A 21,382-nucleotide genomic window follows, 5' to 3' on the forward strand; every position below is an offset into this window, starting at 1 on the left:
CCTGTCAGACTCAAGCAGAATGTTTCTGCTTTTCATGAAATATTGATTTAAGTTTTTATTCTTTTAAATTAGTAAATTATGTCATGAGAGATTTTAATCAAAGGTAACGCTTGATCTGCTGAAAGTTACCACTAACCATCATTCTCAGCCATACCTTACACTTTCCTTAACCCAAACCCACCCTGTTCCCAATCAGCTTCTATAAGATTTGGTGGTGGAAAGGAGGAAGCAGAAGGCAGAAAGGAAAGGAGGGTAAAGAATGACAAGGGAAAGCATGAGGAGATACTTAGAACCCTTTTCACCAGCTCAGAACTAGGGGAGGAAGATGCTCAGTATCACTCCCCCTTCCTCCTCCTGAACTCTAGGTTCGGAGAGACAACACTTGGGTCCTCTTCAGTATCATCTCTTCCCTACCAGGTCTTTTTCATCAGATGTCAGAAGAAGCCTTAGATGATCTGGCTCAGGATTTAAAGGGCTTATATCATACCCCATCTTTTCTGAACTTCTATCCCCTGGGTGAAGAGATCGACATCATTTTTAATTTGAAAAGCACCTTCACAGAACCTGTTCTGTGGAAGAAGGACCAGCACCATCACCGCATGGAGCAGCTGACCCTGAGTGGTCTCCTGGAGACTCTTCAGAGCCCCTGCATCATTGAAGGGGAATCAGGCAAAGGGAAGTCCACTCTGCTACAGAGAATTGCCATGCTCTGGGCCTCCGGGAAGTGTGAGGCTTTGACCAAGTTCAAATTTGTCTTCTTTCTCCGCCTGAGCAGGGCCCAGGGTGGACTCTTTGAAACCCTGAGTGATCAACTCCTGAATATACCCGACACAATCAGGAAACAAACTTTCATGGCCATACTGCTGAAGCTACGGCAAAGGGTTCTTTTCCTCCTTGATGGCTATAATGAATTCAAACCCCAGAACTGCCCAGAAATAGAGGCTCTGATTAAGGAAAACCACCGCTTCAAGAATATGGTCATTGTCACCACCACCACCGAGTGTCTGAGGCATATCAGGCAGTTTGGTGCTCTGACTGTGGAGGTGGGGGATATGACTGAGGACAGTGCCCAGGCTCTTATCAGGGAAGTGCTGATAAAGGAGCTCGCTGAAGGCTTGTTGCTCCAGATTAAGAAATCCAGATGCTTGAGGAATCTGATGAAGACCCCTCTCTTTGTGGTCATCACTTGTGCAATCCAAATGGGGGAAAGTGAGTTCCACTCTTACACACAAACAATGCTGTTCTGTACCTTCTATGACCTGCTGATACATAAAAACAAGCCTAAGTATAGAGGTGTAGCTGCGAGTGACTTCACTCAGAGCCTAGACCTCTGTGGAGACCTAGCTCTAGGGGGTGTGTTCTCCCGCAGGTTTGATTTCAAACCTGAGGACTTGTCCAGCACGAATGAGGATGTCCTACTGACAATTGGACTCCTCTGTAAGTATACTGCTCAAAGGTTCAAGCCAAAGTATAAATTCTTTCATCAGTCATTCCAGGAGTACACAGCAGGACGCAGACTCAGCAGTTTGTTGACATCTTGTAAGCCAGAGGAGGTGACCAAGGGGAACAGTTACTTGCAGAAAATGGTTTCCATTTCAGATATCACATCTGTGTATAGTAACCTACTCCTGTACACATGTGGGTCATCTGCTGAGGCCACCAGGATCATTATGAAGCACCTTGCGGCAGTCCATCAACATGGCAGCCTCCTTGACCTTTCCATCACCAAGAGGCCTCTCTGGAGGCAGGAGTCTCTGCAAAATGTGACAAACACCACTGAGCAAGAAATCCTGAAAGCCATAAATATAAATTCCTTTGCAGAGTGTGGCATCAATTTATTTCATGAGAGTATATCCAGATCTGCTCTGAGCCAAGAATTTGAAGATTTCTTTCGTGGTAAAAGCTTATATATCAACTCAGAGAACATCCCTGATTACTTATTTGACTTTTTTGAACACTTGCCTAACTGTGCAAGTGCTCTGGACTTCATTAAACTGGACTTCCACAGGGAAGCCACAGCTTCACAGGACATGGCTACAGAAGACACGAGCAGGATCCACCCAGAAGAGTCCTCAGAAACCTACATTCCCAGCAGGGCCGTGTCTTTGTTCTTCAACTGGAAGCAGGAATTCAAGATTCTGGATGTCACACTGCAGGATTTTGACAAGTTGAATAAGCAGGATATAAAATATCTGGGGAAGATATTCAGCTCTGCCACAAGCCTCAAATTATACATTAAAAGATGTGCTGGCATGGCTGGAAGCTTTAGTTCTGTCCTTGGCACCTGTAAGAACATTCATTCCCTCATGGTGGAAGCCAGTCCGCTCACCATAGAAGATGAGCAGCACATCACATTGGTGACAAACCTGAAAACCTTGAGTATTCACGATCTACAGACTCAACGGCTGGCAGGTATGGTAAATATCAGCAGTTTAAGCTATAATCAAGCCTGGTTGGGTACTGTGGAAAAATAAGATATCACATCATTTTGTTTTAAGTTTTCTAATAGTTTCCAGTCAGTGTCAGGACTTGGAAGGTAGGAAGACTGGGGAGAGGGGTCCATTTCAGGGGAAGGCTGCCGGATTGGAAGGTCTTAAGAAGTTTCCAAGAGCTGGAGCTATATCCTGATTGAAAAGCAGTAAAGCAGATTAAGTTTGTTTTCAGCAAACCTTCTCCCTCGTCAGCCTTTCATCTCCACCTGACACCCACTGCTTTCCTGCCAAGTGGTACATTCCTTCAACCGCAAGTCTTGGAGGAAATTCAACCTGTAATTAATCACTTGTAGGAGCTAGTGGCTAATTGTTATACTAAAGTCTCATCTGGAAAATTGGAGAATTTACCTGGCCCCACCCTCATCCCAAGTATCTGCATTTTTAAAGATACTAATGTGAAGAAATTTCAGGCTTCAGATTCAGACACGTGGCGGCAAACTTTCTTGGTAAAGGGGAGAGTCTTCCCAAATTCCAAATAACACTAAAGGCGTGTGTCTGCCCTGTCTTTGCAGACCAGCCCTGATCCCAGAGCAGGGGCTGCTGTGTGTGGTGTGAAGCTTTGGGTAGCAGGACCCCTGTTCTACTTATCTGTAGCAACCAGGGTTGGTTTTCATTCACAAGTGATTTCTCATCCTGCTCTGCCTTGCTTGTCATCTTGCAGAGGAATGATTTAGGTATCCTAAGAATCTAGAATCTTTTGTACAAATAATCTTTCCAACCTCATACTCAATGCAGGAGTGCCTTCTATAAGATTCTGGATAGTCACCCAGATTTTATTAGATTACCTGTGAGTCAGGAAGCTAACCACACCTCTTGATGGCTATTCCCTTACACTGATATTACAAACTTGTTATCTATGAATTTGGCCTCCATGGTGTCTGGAATTAAAAAAAAAAAAAAACAAAAAAAAATTAATTACCAATATTTTGTTCTTAATTTGTAAAATTTAATTTATTTTTTGAGTAGTATATTCACATGATGCAAATTATAAAATGATGTAAAATGAAAAGTCTCCTTCCATCCCTGTCCCTTAGGGGCTGCCAGTATTTTGAAATTGCAAGATATCATGTGAAAATTCAGGTTTCTCATTTCTCTTAAAAAATTGTTAGACATGGCAACCATGTCTACATCATCACTTGGAAACAATAGGCTAGCACCAGCTTGATCTTCTCCCACGCTCTTTGGGCAATATACATAATTTCCAACTGACAGACCTCATCTGACTACTTCTCCTAACAGCATTGCCTCCCTGACCCTTTTTGGGATTTGAATTTGTAGTCAGTACTTATAGTCTTTCTTACAACTAAAATCTCATGGCCTGTAATTTATACCCAATGGTGGGTTCTTATTTTGCCCTCTGAGTCCCCTCAGATTATGTATACTCACCCTCTAGCATCTCAGTTCCTTCATCTATTCATCTGAGCTTTACTTAATTGCAAGCTTGATAAATATGCTACCCCATCTTCACTCAAGTTGTTGATTTTTTAAAGGTGGATAGTAATAATAGTAATAATAGCCAACATTGAACACATATGACAAGTACCGTTTAAGGACTTCCCATATATTAACTCATTTAGTCCTCTTAATGATCCTATAAGGTTGGGTACTTTTATTTTTTAAATAACTTTATTGAGATATAATTCACACACCATAAAATATGTCATTTTAAAGTGTACAGTTCAGTGGTTTTTATTATTAAAGTTACAAGGTTATGCAACCACAGCCACTATCTAATTCCAGAATATTTTCATTACTTTAAAACCAGGTACCCATTAGCAGTCACTCCCCAATCCCCCCTCTCCCCAGCCCCTGGCAACCACTAATTTACTTTCTGTCTCTATGGCCTGGCTATTCTGAAATTTCACATAAATGGAATTATATAACATGCGACCTTTTGTTATCTGGCTTCTTTCACTTAGCACAATGTTTTCAAGGTTCATCCATGTTGCAGCATCTATCAGCACTTCACTTCCTTTTATTGATAAATACAATTTCATTGTATGGATACACCACATTTTGTTTATCTGTTCATCAGATGATGGACCATTGTTTGTTTCCACTGGTACTATAATTATGCCCATTTTCCAGATGAGGAAACTGAAACACAGAGAAATTAAGACACTTTTCCAAGATCACACAGCTAGAAGTAGTAGAGCAGAGATTCAAATCTAAATAGTCTGGCTCCTGAGCCTATGCTCCTCACCTCGACACTATGCCATTTCTTCTCTTGTCCTTGGCTAATGCCATATATGTCAATTATAAGGTGAGCCCAAACACATGATGGCCCTCCTTTTTTTTTCACAAGGAGAAGATGCTTCCCCTAAAAGGCTTTTTATTGCCAACTTAAATATATAAAATTTTAGGGAACATTTAAATGAAACAATCAAATATCTTCTTATCCAATTGATTATAGATATAAATCTAACATTATACAGGATATAACATAGTATTGGTACTTACCATTAATGATTCAGTTTAATTCATTTCTAAGGATTACTCAAGAAAATTGTTTATTTTCAAGATGTATTTCTTGAGAATTGCTTTTGAATCTTATTTTTATTCTAAAATGTTATCAAGAAAGGAATCTGTTTACAGAACATTAAGTGATGACTTTATATTGCTTAAGAGCTTTGAATTTCTAGAATTTGGCACTTATATCTCTCTTTGGAATTTGGGGTTTGGGGTAGGATACAGCAAGAATCACAGATTTTACTTACAGTTGATGTGCTAAGTTTTCTGGATCAGATCCTCCTTTAAATGCACGTAATTTCTTTATGGAAAGGGCCAATTTGAGAATGATGTGACATACACCATTCGTAACATGCAGGAGCCCTCCCCCTGAACAGATTTAGGTTAAAGAAGGGTCAATGGCCAGGCTAAGTAGGTATAGTCCCAGGAAACCACAAAATACCTTTAACTTTCCAAGGTTGTTCTTCAATATTTGCTATATAGGCATACCTTGGAGATATTGCAGGTTCAGTTCCCAGACTGCTGCAATAACGCAAATATTGCAATAAAGCGAGTCACATGAACTTTCTGATTTCTCAGTGCATATAAAAGTTTCATTTACACTATACGGTAGTCTATTAAGTGTGTAATAGCATTATGTCTAAAAAATGTACTTACCTTAATTAAAAATGCCTTATTGCTAAAAAAGCTAACGATCATCTGAGCCTTTAGCAAGTCATAATCTTTTTGCTGGTGGAGGGTCCTGCCTTAATGTTGATGGCTGCTGACTGATCAGGGGGTGGTTGCTGAAGGTTGGGGTGGTTGTGGCAATTTCTTAAAATAAGACAACAACGAAATCTGCCACGTCGATTGACTCTTCCTTTTATGAAGTATTTCCCTGTAGCATATGATGCTGTTTGATAGCATTTTACCCACAGAACTTCTTTCAAACTTGGAGCCAGTCCTCTCAAATCTTACCACAGCTTTATCAACTAAGCTTATGTAATATTCTAAATCCTTTGTTGTCATTTCAACAATGTTCACAGCATCTTTACCAGTAGTAGTTTCTATCTCAAGAAACTACTTTCTTTGCTCCTCTATAAAAAGCAACTCCTTATCCATTAAAGTGTTATCGTGAGGTTACAGCATTTCAGTCCCATCTTCAGGCTCCACTTCTAATTCTAGTTCTCTTGCTATTTCCACCACATCTGCAGTTACTTCTTCCACTGGAGTCTTGAATCCCTCAAAGTCATCCATGAGGGCTGGAATCAACTTCTTTCAAACTCCTGTTCATGTTGGTATTTTGACCTCCTCACATGAATCACAAATGTTCTTAACGGCATCTAAAATATTGAATCCTTTCCATAAGAGTTTCAATTTACATTGCCCAAAAGAGAAAGCAAAGAAAACAGGGGTGTTATGGATTGAATAATGTCCCCCACAAAGACACGTTCAAGTCCTAATCCCGGAGCAATCATATTTTGAAAGGAATCTTTTTTTCTGAGCAGTAGGTCTCAACATGGGGCTTAGAATGTTTAGTAACCATGCTGTAAACAGATGTGCTGTCATCCAGGCTTTGTTGTTCATTTACAGAGCACAGGCAGAGATTTAGCATAATTCTTAAGGGCCTTAGGATTTTCAGAATGGTAAATGAGCATTGGCTTCAACTTGAAGTCACCAGCTGCACTATCTCCTTACGAGAAAGTCAGCCTGTCCTCTGAAGCTTTGAAGCCAGGCATTGACTTCTCTCCTCTGTAACTATGATAGTCCCTGATAGTATCTTCTTCCAATAGAAGGCTGTTCGATTTATGTAGAAAACCTGTTTAATGTAACCATCTTCATCAATGATCTTAGCTAGACCTTCTAAATAACTTGCTGCTTCACCTTGCACTTTTAAATATGGAGATGCCTTCTGTTCTTACACCTCATGAACTAATCTCTGCTAGCTTCAAACTTTTCTTCTGCAGCTTCCTTGCCTCTCTCAACCTCCACAGAATTAAGAAAGTTAGGGTCTTGCTCTGGTTTAGGCTTTGACTTAAGGGAATTTTGTGGCTGGTTTGATCTTCTATCCACACCACTAAAACAGCAATAAAGCTGTTTCACTTTCTTATCATTCATGTGTTCACTGGAGTAGCACTTTTAATTTCCTTCAAGAACTTTTCCTTTGCATTCACGACTTGGCTAACTATTTTGCCTTCTTCACTAAGCATAATCATTTCTAGCTTTTGATTTAAAATGAGAGACATATGACTCTTCCTTTCATTGATTATTTGGAGGCCATTGTAGGGTTATTCATTGGCTTAATTTCAATACTTTGTGTTCCAGGGAATAAGGAGGTCCAAGGAGAGGGAGAGAGGTGGGGGAATGTCTTGTTCCTTTGCATCCTTGTTAGCACTTGATATTGTCCATTTTTATATTTTAGCCATTCTACAATTGAAAAAAAAAAACGGCCGTAACAAGTGTTGATGAGGCTATGGAGCAACTAGAACTTTGTGAAGTGGTGGTTTAACCCTCATTGTGGTTTAAATTAGCATTTCCCTAATGGCTAATAAAAGTCGAACAACTTTTCATGTTCTCATTTGCCAACTATACACCCTCCTTGGTGAAGTGCAGGTTCAAATCTTTTGCCCACTTTTTAATTGGTTTGTTTGTTTTCTTACCATTAAGTTTTGATAATTCTTTATATATTCTGGTAAAAGTCCGTTGTCATATATGTGGTTTGCAAATATTTTTTCCTAGTCTGTATCTAGTCTTTTCATTCTTTTAAGGTGTCTTTCATAGAGCAAGTTTTAATTTTGTTGCAGTCCAATTCACATTTTTTCCTTATGCATAATGCTTTTGGTGTCTTGTCTAAGAACCCTTTGCTTAAGCCCAGGTCACAAATATTTTGTCCTATAATTTTTTTTTTTACGTTTTATATTACATTTAGATCTATGATCCATTTTGAATTAAAATTTTTATAAAGTGTGAAGTTTAGATCAAGGTTCATTTTTCTTGTACATGGATATTCAATTGCTCTATTTATTGAAACGACTATTCTTCCTCGTTTTAATTGACTTTACATCTTGTTCAAAATCATGACTGAAATCTACTTGTGACTCTGTTCTCCTGTTGATCTATGTGCCTATTCCTTGCCAATACCATACTATCTTAACTGTAGTTATATATTAAGTTTTAAATTGGGAAGTGTTATTCCTCCAACTTTATTCTTTCTCTAAACTGTTTTTTATATTCTAGTTCCTTTGCCTTTCCATATAATTTTTAGAAATAGATTATCTTCTAAAACTCCTGTTGAGATTTTTGTTGGAATTACATTAACTCTATAATCCAAATTTGGGAGAATTGACATGTATACTAGGTTGAGTCTTCCAATCTGTGATCATGGTCTATTATTTTTTTTAAATATCTTCTTTGATTTTTTTTGTCGTTGTTTTGTAGTATTCAACATATGGATCCTATATATGTTTTATTATATGTATGCCAAAGCTTTTCAATTTGGGGGGAGTCATTTTAATGCTATGTTTTTTCAAATTTTGGTTTCCCATTTGTTTATTGCTATTTTATGGGAAAACAATGGATTTTTTTCTGGGGGGGTGGGATGGGTGTTGACCTTATATTCTGCACCTTTGCTAAACACACTTAGTAGTACCAGGTGTTTTGTGGGTTTTTTTGTTGTTGTTTTGTTTTGTTTTTTGTAGATTTCTTGTAATTTTTAATATAGACAACCATTTCATCTGCAAAAAAGGATAGCTTTATTTTTTCCTTTCCATGTGTATTCTTTTTCTTTTTTTTTTTTCTTTTCTTTTGGCTTTATTGCACTGCCTAGGACTTGTAGTTAAATATCAAATGGGAGTGGTGAGACTGTACATCCTTGTCTTATTCCTGATCTTAGGAAGAAAGCATTAAATATTTCACCATTAAGTTTAAGGTCAACTTTAGATTTTTTTTGTAGTTACCTTTCATCAGGTTGAGGAAGTTTTCTTCTATTCTTAGTTTGTGAGAATTTTTTTTTGTGAATGGATGTTGGATTGTGTCAAATGCTTTTTCTGTATCAATTTATATGATCATGTAATTTTTCCCCTTTAGACTGTTAAGATCATGTATTACATTGATTGATCTTCAAATATTGGATCAGCCTTTCATTTCCTGTATAAATTCTAATTGGTCATGGTACAGTATTCTTTTCACATATTACTGGATTCTATTTGCTAATATTTTGTTGAGGATTTTCATGTTTATGTTCATGAATTACATTGGTCTGAAGTTTTCTTGTACTGTCTTTGACTGGCTTTAACGGGGGGCTTCATAAAATGAATTGGAAAATGTCCCCTCTATTTCTATTTTCTGGAAGTGTATGTGAATTAGAGTTATTCTGTCTTTTAATATTGGTAGAATTTTAAGTGAAACAATCTGAACTTCAGGTTTCTTTTTTTGGAAGGTTGTACACTACAAATTCAATTTCTTGAAATAATTACAGGATTATTCAGGTTATCTGTTTCATCTTGGGTGAGTTTTGCTAGTTTGTGGTTTCATCACATTTATGTTGCCAAACTTATGTGTGTGGATGTGTTCATATTATTCCCTATTTATCCTTTTAACATCTGTTGTGGGTGTAGTGATGTTTTCTCTTTCATTTCTGATAGTGGTTATTTGTGTCTTTTTTTTTAAAAATCAATTTTAATGATCTTTTCAAAGAACCAGCTTTTAGTTTCACTGCACTTTTTCTGTTCTTTTTTTTCAATTTTATTGATTTCTGCCCTTATCTTTATTATTTCCTTCCATCTTCTTGCTTTGGGATTTTTTTCTCCAAAATATTTTCTAATTTCCTTTAAGATTTCCTCTTTGAACCATGATAATTAAGAAGTGTGTTGTTTGGAGATTTTCCTGTTATCTTTTTGTTATTGGTTTCTAGTCTAATTCTATTATATTCAGAGAATATGCTTATTGCTAAGTAAGATGCCCATTGCTGACCCACAAATTGCTCCATTTTGTGAGCATTTCTTGCCCATGGTGAAAACTATAATATATTGATTTGTAATAGAAATCTAGTAAATGACAGCTATACACACGACTAATCCTTTTTCTTTTGGCAGGTGGTCTGACTGACAACTTGGGTAATTTAAAGAATATTATGAAGCTCATACTGAACAACATCAAGATGAATGAAGATGATGCTATAAAACTAGGTCAAATATTTGTTTTCTAATTCTTCATTAATATAAGTTTGATAATAAGAACTGTTAAGATTATTGACATTGGCTGTGTCTACTTAAGAAAAGGATGTTTTTATGTATTTGTGACTACATTGTTTTCCCTAGACATTTTCCCCTACTTCTATTCCAATCCTTCACCACCATTTAATAGAAATTGTACAAAACTATATTGTAACCCCACTCTGGGGCAGAGGACCGATATGTTTTTAAATTCGCTCTCCCTAACTGATTGGCTATGTTTGCAGTTAAAGCACAGAAATGATATGAAAAAGTTTATACAGTGGTTTCATAATTACATAAAACTTCACAGATGGAGTGTGACATAAGAAAGAATGTGGATCAAGACTACTTCAGGAACACAAGCAGAACACATGGCTCATCATAGGGATCTAGGACCCCCAGGGCAGGGAGGATTCCTATTGAACCTGTTTTCCCCATGTCCCTGCTTTTATTCTGCTCCTGTTTTTCCTGTTTGAACTCAGTAAAAATGCTCCTCTCTGTCCCTGGGGCTTTTCTTTTTTTCCCTGCTTCCTGGCCAAAGACAATGTATCCTCTAATTAAAATGTGGCTGACCTCTTTTTCTTTATATGGCCTACATGAGAACAAGCAAATTAATTCAGTTGTTCAACAAACATTAATTGGATGCCTGTGGGTTTCACAGAATATCAGAGCCAGAGGGAGCCTGAGAACATCTAGTAGGATGTGCTCTGATTACAGAAGATACTACTGCAACCTAGAAAGTTTTATTGATCTGCCCACAGTCTCACCAATTGGTAGAAAGAGTTTAAAGAATACCTTTTCAGGTAATTCTGGTTCTGCTACTAAGGAATCAAAATCTGAGCTTTAAAATACCAGTCTAGTTACAATAATAATAATAATTTACTGTTTATTAAAGAGTTACTGTGCAATATGCTAGAAAGTATACTAGAAACTTTTACATACTTCATCTCAATGAATTCTCACAACAGTGCTACTATGTATACATAATTATCCTTAAAGCCAAAGCCAGCAGTTGAATAACTTGCCCAAGTTTACACAATTATTAAGGAGGGAATCCAAGAATCAAACTAACTGCAAAGCTCATGATCCCAACCTCTAAGCTTTACTACTCCCATGAAAACCATTAACATTTATTGAGGGCTTACTATGTGCCAGTTTTGTCCACAACCGGTGTCTGGTCTCGCCCACTCAGCTGCTGGAGGCGGGCCCCCAATGGCGGAGTCTGAGACTGCTCAATCGGCAAGAGCGCCTTCTCTTTGTCCACCATGGGGGTCCCCCTCCGAAGCCTCAGATCCTGGATGAGCCTCCAGGTTATTGGAAATTAATCGGTACCTGTAAGAGAATAAATGCTCACTCGGTTCTGGAGGAGAAAGAATTTATTTACAATCTTGCAAGAACTGACACACAGCCAGAAATGTGGCAGGTGCGCTGAACAATAGAACACAGGAAAGTTTTATATTCTAGGCCTAAAACATAAGTCCCTCCCCTGTTTCTCCATTGGCTGGATATTCCAGAGGGTACAGTCTATCCTAGAGAGCTAACTAGCCTGTCTTTGGAAACTTGAATTGTACAGCCTATCAGTGAGTTAACTAGTCTGCCTTTGAGATTTTGAATTGTACAGCCTATTAGAGAGAGTTAACCAGTTAAATTTTTCGCTGAGAGTCCCTGTCTTTGACCATACCCCCACATCCTTTTACATTCCAGTAATCTTGGTTATCCTTCCCATATAAGGAGCTAGCACTGATTCTAGACTTATGTCATGGCGCTCTCTCTCTTTCCTTCCCCTCACCACGGGGCCAGTTTAAGTCAGTTCTTCCGCCCAGTCTCCATTTTCCCTATTCCATGTGGCCTTCATATGAAAGCTAAACTTAACCCTTAACATTATTTTTTAACGTTTTAAATACATTATAAACATTATTTGAAAGCATCCCAAAACTCTGTAATGTTGGTATCATTAAACTAGAATATTTTTATTTCTAGAATAGAGTACCATCAAGAGAAGGAAATATTCCAATTACACAATGACTTGCCTAATCAATCTTAAACTCTGCATTAGCTTTAGACCTAAGAATAAGGTACATTTTAGAATGTATTCAATTGTACTGGTGACAAGACAAATTTACTCCTGCTGCACTGGATGTGGTTATTATAAAGCATTAGACAGGATCCCTTGTCATGAGGTACCAAGCAGGGCTCTGTTGAGGTTGTGGCAGTTGTTCTGGAAACATACTAAGTCCCCATGGTGCCCCTCTGGACTTTGTCCCCATTCTTTCTATGATTTCTGAGAGAATTAGAGAGGGATTCCCCAAAATACTCATTTGATGAAAAGAGTTATGCTAAGAATCTACATTGATATCCATTAAAATATCCATTAAATACACATTTACTACAGTTTTTCTCAAATACTTAGAGAGCAACTTCCATATAAGTAAACTTTGTATGGTCCCGGAGACTGGAAAGTGATAGCTGAAAGAAAAACAACTCTTTCTGTCTCTCTATAACTTGGTGTCTCTACAGAAAAAGCATAGGTTGGTCCCTGTGCAATTGTTCTTTGCCTTCTTTTAGTCCATTTATCTACAGTTAAATCAAATTAACTTTGTTATCCTAATGTATTTCCTTTCAATCTGTTTGTAGCTGAAGGTCTGACGAACTTGAAGAATTTGTCTTTACTTCGCTTGACCCATTTGTCTGACATTGGGAAGGGAATGGATTACATAGTCAAGTCTCTGTCATGCGAACCCTGTGACCTTGAAGAAATCCAATTAGTCTCTTGCTGCCTATCAGCAAATGCTGTGAGAACCCTAGGTAACTGTTGTCTACATTAACTGAATGAAAACAAGTGTAACAGAATGTGTGAGGCTTTTATATAATGCATGCTTAGGAGGATGGGAATCTCTCAAATGGAAATTTAATTTTACGAGAAAATGGAAAAGATAAGAAAGTATTCCAGGTAATACTCAGTTTGTTTTTAATGATTTTTCTCCATGATGCTTTATAGGAATTAAAATTTATTACAGATAGATGATAGGAGAGAATTGCAGAATAATGAAGGTTAAGAAAAGGTTAAGAGGAAGAAAATAAGAAGCGGATGCTTGAAACGACATACATCCTGTCATTTAATTACTGCCTAATAAATATTTGGATGAATGGAAAAATGAATGTTTGAGAAGCAGGGAGATAAGGATTTCTTTAAATGTTCTCAGGCCTTCCAATTCATATTTGTTGCCCTATTAAGATGGAGTTAATGTACATTAATGTAACAATTGATTCTCTGGAATTCCCAAAGAGTATGCATACCAATCATGAAGAAACTTTTGCATATTTCTGGATATACTGGATGTGTTCAATCCACATGTTTAAAATTTAGATTTTGGAAATAAGATGGTATAACCCCTTTATAAACAGTCTATTAAATTGTTGTTTGAAAAGATTATTCAGGAAACCCAAATTGGGTCTTGCTGTCTTTAAAAAGTACTTTATCTCTGCCTTTTAATTGGAGTGGTTAGTCTGTTTACATTTAATGTGATTATTGATATGACTGGATTTATAGCTGCCATTTTCCTTTGTTTTTTACTTTGTTCATCAGTTTTCTGTTGTTGTTCTGTTTTTCCTGCATGATAAGGACTCTTATAGTTTATGTAATCTAACCCCTTCACTCTACAGATAAAAGACACTGAGGCTTATAGAGATGGAGTAACTTTCCTATAATGACATAAAAACTATAACTCATGCTTCTTTAGACTCTATGTGACTTGGACTTTATTAGTCAGGACCTAGCACCAGGAAATATCTGCCCATTTGAAACAGTTATGGGTGTTGTGGATTAAACCTATTCAGGTACCTTTAGAAATAATTACATTTGTCAAGTCAAATGATGGTTGGCATTACTATCAGCAATGAAGGCAAGGAGTCAGAATTATTCTAAGCGTATTTTAAATGCATATATATTTCCCTGAAATGTTTTATTTTGAATTCTTTTTTTTTTTTTTTTTCAGCTCAGAATCTTCACAATTTGGCCAAACTGCGCATTCTTGATTTATCTGAAAACTATCTGGAAACGGATGGAAATGAAGCTCTCCATGAACTGGGTAAGAATGACAATTCAGCCAAAATCAGATACTTAAATATGTATAATCAAAAGTCATAGCCTGAATGCTGAGGTCTCTTTTACCCACATGTGCCTGAATAGGGTCACCTTAAGGAAGTCATTTAGCCCTTTCTTAAACTGCCCTTAAGGAATACAGGCCCATGTCTTTTGAGTCACTTGTTTGCACATGGTTTATTGCATTTGAGACCCTCGGCTGATTATCTCCTTCACTAGGGTCAGTGTCTGAGAATAAATGAAATTCAAGACAAATTTGCTTAAAGAATTAGAATTAAGATTTTAAGGTATGATAATGATATTGTGATTGTTTCAAAACAAAAAAGAACATACATACTGTCTGGGATTTCCTTCAAAATAATACAGAAAGGGATTAATAATTCTAGGAATGAAGCCAGATTGCTCATGATTTAATGTTTGTTGAAGTTGGCTTATTAGTACATACATGTTCATGATACCATTCTGCATATTATTTCTATGTTTGGAATTTTCCATAAAAACATTAACAAAAAAAAATGAGTATTTGAAAGATGAGGCTTCCTCAATTATTCTTGCACATTGAGTACGCTGCATTCACTAAACATAAAAATTACTCTTTTCCATCACATCCTTTCATCCTTCATCCAATTCAGGATGGATCTAACTCCTGAACTGTTTCCTGGTTCTTCAAGTTCACAGGCTGAACCTCCTGGAGCAGCTAACAGCACTTATGCTGCCCTGGGGGTGTGATGTGCGAGTCAGCCTGACCAGACTGTTAGAGCAACTGGAGGGGGCCCCACAGCTTGTCAAGCTTGGACTGAAAAACTGGAGGCTCACAGATGAAGATATTAGAATTTTAGGTGGGTAAACACACAAAGAGCCAAGATAAAAGGTTTGGCTCTGTCACAATTCTTAAGTTAGCTTTATTTTATTTTTTGGCCCTCACTCATACCTCTGCTCCTCTTTTTAAAACCATGTCCTGGAGATATTTACCTCTCTAAGTCCTTAGGCTGCCCAAGGGTTTTGCCTTCCTTAATGGTGCTTCAAGTTCTAGATCTTTCCTTCCCTTAATCCCTCCTCCATTTCCATCTCCTCTACCAATTCCCTCAACCCATCAAACCCTATCATCCTTGGTGTCGTTCTTTCAAGCTTTTCCTGTATTCTGGATAATATCGGAGGCAGATGGTTTCTGTGACAGCATAATTAGCTAGCTAATAAATAATCCTTCTTAGGTAATATCACATTTTAAGTGAGTTGGAAAGGATGCATCTTTTCAAGGAAGCCCTTTGGCAGTATCTAGAATTAGAATTTCATGTGAAGGAGGCATTTTTAGGTAGAGGTCATTTAGCATCTTTCAAATCTTTAAGTAGGTGGTTGTCTACTTTGCCCACTTCTGAGGTTGCTCATTGAGACCAGAGAAGGAGATGGTGTGTTTAATGGAACAAAATCTGAGCTAGGCAGTAATTCACCATTTGGCTTTTTTTTTTTGGGGTTATCAAATGATCTTTTATTGAAATTTGTTCCTTTGAAGTTCTTAACTAGCTGGGCATTCTACTGCACCACTGTTGATGTCATCTATGACAGCATGAGGGTGGCAGCCATCCACATTGCAGCCCACAGACTGGGCAGTCCCCAGAATCTCTTTAAGGGTTCCAGAGAGTTCTCTAGCCAAAGATCTGTGCCCCATCTGTCGGGCAACGTTGACAGTCTCATCAAAAGTGGTATTTCCACTGTGCTTAATGTTTTTCTGCTTCTTCCTGTCTCGGGGTGCTTCCTTAAGGGCTTTGATGATCAGGGCAGAGGCAGAAGGTACCACTTCAGTCTCAGCCTGACTGTTCTGAATGGTCAGTTTCACCGTAATCCTTAGATCTTTCCAGTCACCGGTTGCCTTGGCAATGTCATCACCAGCCTTTTTTGGAGACAGACCCAGGGGGCCGATCTTGGGGGCCAGGGCAGACGTGCCACCGACTTCCCCACCAGTGCTCCTCAGGTACATGACTTTGATTTCGTTGGGTCAAACTTGGGCGGCTTGGCGGAGGCAGCTGGTGTCGGATGAATCTGGATGCGGGACGACCGAAGAAAGTTGCACCCTGGCCTCCTCCGAGCCGAAAGCCACCATTTGGCTTTAATTTCCTAGTGCCTTATGGCCTTCATTTGTAAATGAGAAAAACAGAACAGAAGGCTGGTGACTCCTGGAAATTTAGCTGTCATGTTAAAAAAAATAGGTGAATATGAACAACTCAAGTGCAGTAACTACTTTAATCTCAAGGTATTTTTAAATGAATTCATGAGATTATCATATCTCTATAAGATATTACTATTACCATCCTCTTTTATAAAGAAACTGAGACACAAGATGGTTGTTATACTAAAAGAGGGAAAAGGTTGGAGACAAAAGATGAGGAGTGATGATAGGGTAGGTTCAGGCACTGCTCCCCTCCAGCCATTTCCTCCACATCCCAGAGGAATAAAAAGCAGTCTGTTTTGGCTTGAGGCAAAAGCTGAAGGGTGAGAGCCAGAGCGTTCTCTGTCTTTGATCTCTAGTCAAGGTGATGAGACTATGATCTGCCAAGCTTTCATAGAAGCTCTATCTTTATGAAGTGGTTAGGTATATTGGTTTTGGCTTAAGGCAGACCTGTTTGCTGTCTCCACTTGATAGATGGGGACCCGAGCAACTTAAGCTCTGAGCCTCCATTTATCTGTCAAATGATGGTAATTATAACACCTATGTAGTGGCAGTTATTGTCCTAATTGGTAACTGAGCTCATTCATGTAAAGTAAGATTAACACTGACCCACTGTGTATGCTCAATAAATGGTATTGTGATCATTATCCTCTATGGGCTTCAAGGGGAAGCAGATGCTAGGGTTATCATACTTAAAAGAAAGAGAAAGAAAAGAAATCTGCCTACAGAATTAAGTATAAACTTCTCAGTTTTGATGTGTAAGACCCTTCACAATCAAGCCTCAACACACCTGCCTCTCCAGCCTTCATCTCTGCTACACCTCCCCACCTACAAGAGGTTCCATGCTCACAGACCTCTATCTCTTCTCCAAATATGCCCGGTGCATGCACTCACTCCTTCTAGAATGTCCTTTCTCATCTTCTCTTTTGGTCTCTTTAAGACCCAACTTAAATATCTCCTCCTTGGTGACATTTTCTCCCTAGGCTTCCTCTTCTGTACCCCCATACAGAACCTAGAAGTTTGCTCTAAGTTCTCTAGTCCAGAGTCTTTCAAACTGTTTTGACTGTGGCCCACAGTTAAAAATACATTTTATATCATGATCTAGTACATATATACATGTAAAAATTTTTTTCACAAAAATTATCTTACTTTCAGTGATGCACTCTGTTATTTTCTGTTCTTTTCCATCCTACATCACTTAAAACAAATGCTGATTACACCCATTAAATTTATTTCATGTTCCTCTAAAGGAGTGGGGTACTCTGCAGCTTACAAAAGACACTGCTCTAATCTATATCCTGCCCTGGATGTCAGCTCTGACCCAGGGCTTTCTCTCCCATGGTCACTTCTGGCTCTGAATTTCTGCTCCCCTGTGCTCTGTATCTGTTCAGCTCACCTTCTGCAGTGGTTTCCTTCCCTCTTCTCCAAGTGATCCACAGGGAGAGAACAGTAACTTGTCCTTAATTTCTATAAAAAAGACTTTAATATATTTATGGGTGTAGCAGATTTACTGTGCTCTCACATGTATTGTGAAGGGTGGGATTACATATAGTTCTGAATGGGAGATTTAGTTCCATTAAATAATGGCATTTCCCCAGTTTTAGAGACTGTCAACCATTTCTGCCAATTCCGGCCCCAGCTGCCTGTCAGTCAGCTTTGTCTTCTTTCCATTTCCATCTCTTACAGTCACCCAGAAACTCTAAAGTAATTCCTTCCCTTTTATTATGAAGAGTAATTCTGACACAAAAAGAAGATGACCAGGCCAGAACAGGACCAAGATGGCAAGAGAAGGCAGCACTGATCTGGAGTCTCTGGGAATTCTTCCATGTGGCCTAGCAACACTGGAACTATCCCAGAAGAAACAGTCTGTTTACTCAGTCATTCCATAGATACCATGGTATGCCTTGAGTACCTATTAGGTGGGGATATGTAGATAAAAATAACAGTTTCTTCTCTCCAAGGAGCTGACAATATGGCTAAGAAGTCAATTCCATCATCAAAAATGGCAACACAAGGAGTTAAGTGTCTTATCAGTGGTGGGTTCAAGGAGCTATGGTGTGAGGGACCAATCACCCCAAGACTTAGCAAGAGGAGAAGGATATTCTAGGAGAAGAGCACAAAGAAAGTAAAGACCGAGGAAGACCTTACCACCACTGAGACCTGGAACAGTTTAGTGTAGCCAGCGCAGAAGCCAAGACCCAAAAGCAACAGAACCAGCCTAACACCTATGGCAGGAAAAAGAGGAACTTGAACCTTTTTGCAAGTATTTGCTTTCCTGACCAGCTATACTTGCCACACTAGGAGGAAGAGAGAAAAGAAAAGCACGATGACACAATGAAGGAACCTCAGAAAGGGCACTTGGCGAGTTACTAAAATAAAAGCTCTTTAGCTGCTCCATGTGGCCTCACTAGTTTGGGAAAACTCCCAGCTCATCTGTTGCCTTCCAGACTGATTCATTCCCATCCCTCTGTTTTTACATACACAGTCACCAAGGGTTTCTTCTAAGTAAGAAAACTAAGGTTCAGACAGGTCAAGTGATACCGTGTTGAAGAAGCGTGGCCTTTGAGCTGCAGAGGACTAGAGGTCATCCATGCCAATGTGAGGACACAAGAACCTGGAGAGAGAAAGTGACTTGTCAATGTTCATGAACCAATACCTTGAATTTGAGATTAGTCGGTTCTGCACGTGGACTAAATACATAATGGAAAGGAAAAAGGGAGAGTGGAGCGGGGCGGCGGGGGGGAGTCTTGATAGTCCAAAGAGAGAATAGTGGTAAAAATGCTGGTGCTAGATTACTGTGGTATTGGTGGGAGATACTGAATGGATAAAGACAAGAAAACTGAAGTAGGCTGAAAAATAACAGAAAAAAAAGCATGATAAATGAACAACCACAGAAAAAGAAAAATTATGTGGCCTGGTGACTTTGTGCGAACTGTGGCTAGCACAGTTTTACAAAAATACAGATATATTCCTATAGCATTAAAAAAAAAAAAAAAGAAGAGTAATTCATCTCTTTAGCTCCTAAACCAAAATTCTGCTCTGTCCCTTTCAGTGAGTCCAAAGACTTTTTAATGTTCCTTTGTTCCAAGTCCCACCCATTCCTGCTCCACTACCTGGCTCTAAAAACAGCAGAGAGAACAGATTTATTTTTCCATTATATGAATTACAAACCAGAAGTCAGGTATTTTAAAAAAATTTATTATGGGAACATATATGTAACATAATTTCCCTTTTTAACCTTTTTTGAGTGTACAATCCAGTGACATTAATATTTACAATGTTGTGCTGCCATCACCACCATCCATTTCCAAAACTTTTTCATTTCTCCCAAAATAAACTCTATACCCATTAAGTCCCCCTTTCCCTCTCCTGGTTTATTTCACTTAGCATAATGTTTTCAAGGTTCATCCATGTTGTAGCAAGTATCAGAACTCCATTCCTTTGTGCGGCTGAATAGTAGTCCATTGTACATATGTACCACATTTTATCTGTTCATGTATTTGATGGACACTTGGGTTGTTTCCCCTTTTGGCTATGGTGAATAATGCTGCCATGAACAATGGCGTACAAGTATCTGTTTGAGTTGCTGTTTTATATTCTTCTGGTTATATACCTGGGAGTGGAATTGCTGGATCATATGATAATTCAATGTTTAACTTTTTGAGGAACCATAAAACTTTTCCACAGTGGCTGTACTATTTTCCATTCCCACTGTTTTGCTTTGAAGTATAATATATGATAAATTTTTACAAGGTGAATACACCTATATACTAACACCCAGATCAAGAAAATGTTCGATTACCAGCACCATAGCGCCCTCCTCCCCAAGGGTAACCACTATCCTGATTTCTAATATCATAGATTAGCCTTGGTTGTTTTTGAACTTTATGTAAATGGAACCATACACAATTATTTGTCTTTGTTTTCCTGAGTTGCTATCACAAATACCACAAAATGGGCTGGCTTAAACAATGGGGATTTATTGTCTCATGGTTTCAGGGCTAGAAAGCCTGCTTTCTCCCAGGGTTGATAGTGTTCTGGTACTGGTTTGCCACAATCCTTGGGGTTCCTTGGCCTTCCTGTCTCATGGCAATATCCTCTCCTTTTGCTTCTGGAATCCTGCTGACTTCCAGCTTCTCCCTGTGGCCTTTTCTGACTCTGGATTCTGGTTTCTCCTCTTTATAATCCAGTATTCTGGATTAAGGCCCAATCCAGATTTATTCTCTTACAGTTCTGGAGGTCCAAGGTTCAAAATGGTTTCACTGGGCAAAAATCAAAATTTTGGCAAGGCTGTGCTCCCAATGGAGGCTCTAAGGGAGAATCCGTTTTCTTGCCTTTTCCAACCTTTAGAGCCACATTCCTTGCATTCCTTGACTCATGGCCCTTTCCTCCATCTTCAAAGCTAACAGCATAGCATTTCAAATCTGTCTCTGCTTCCATCATCACATTGCCTTCTTTTTCTGTCGGTAGTCAAATCTCCCTCTGCCTCCTTTTTATAAGGACACCTGGATACTTACAGGGTCCACTTGGATAATCCAAAATAATCTCCCTATCTCAAGATTCTTACCTTAATCACGTTTTCTTTTTGCTATAAAAAGTAACATTCAGAGATTCCAGGGATTAGGCCCTAGATATCTTTGGGGGCCATTATTAAGTCTATAATACATGGCTACAAATATGGAAAACTTACAGTTATGTGTATATACATGGGCTAGAATACATGCATGTATTCCTTGCTCTGTCAGCTGACAGGGCCTAGAAGCAATGATACCCCAGCTACCCCAGGGAGCAATGAACACAATGTCCAGATCTTAGTTTCTAATACCATTCTCCAAAAAAAAAAAAAAGGGAAGCAGGATGCCTTGGAAAACAGTTGATTCTAGGGCTGAGGCAGGAAATAAACAAGATGTTCCTGGAGCATTGCATAGTACCAAAAAGTAATGAAAGGCTAAAAAACTTAAAA

At 38.5% G+C, this 21,382-nt stretch overlaps 1 protein-coding gene and 1 pseudogene across 5 annotated transcripts in view; one reads left to right on the forward strand and one right to left on the reverse strand.

Annotated features, from left to right (window-relative positions):
• Window positions 1-21,382, forward strand: part of NLRC4 (NLR family CARD domain containing 4) — a 64,120-nt gene that overhangs the window by 29,534 nt on the left and 13,204 nt on the right. The window contains exons 5-10 of one of the 5 annotated variants that reach the window (XM_037807520.1): window positions 418-2,412; window positions 10,034-10,126; window positions 12,788-12,958; window positions 14,149-14,241; window positions 14,927-15,094; window positions 18,381-21,292. In XM_037807520.1, coding sequence (XP_037663448.1) covers window positions 418-2,412; window positions 10,034-10,126; window positions 12,788-12,958; window positions 14,149-14,241; window positions 14,927-15,094; window positions 18,381-18,526 — 2,666 coding nt within the window. In that variant the 3' untranslated portion in view covers window positions 18,527-21,292. Of the gene's footprint in view, window positions 1-417; window positions 2,413-10,033; window positions 10,127-12,787; window positions 12,959-14,148; window positions 14,242-14,887; window positions 15,095-18,105; window positions 21,293-21,382 lie in introns of those variants that run through there. The other 4 variants (XM_037807521.1, XM_037807519.1, XM_037807522.1 and 1 more) reach the window with 4 other exon arrangements.
• On the reverse strand, window positions 14,076-17,263 carry LOC119512777 (annotated as a pseudogene).

The sequence above is a fragment of the Choloepus didactylus genome, chromosome 17 (genome assembly GCF_015220235.1).
Source record: "Choloepus didactylus isolate mChoDid1 chromosome 17, mChoDid1.pri, whole genome shotgun sequence".
Lineage (NCBI taxonomy): Eukaryota > Metazoa > Chordata > Mammalia > Pilosa > Megalonychidae > Choloepus > Choloepus didactylus.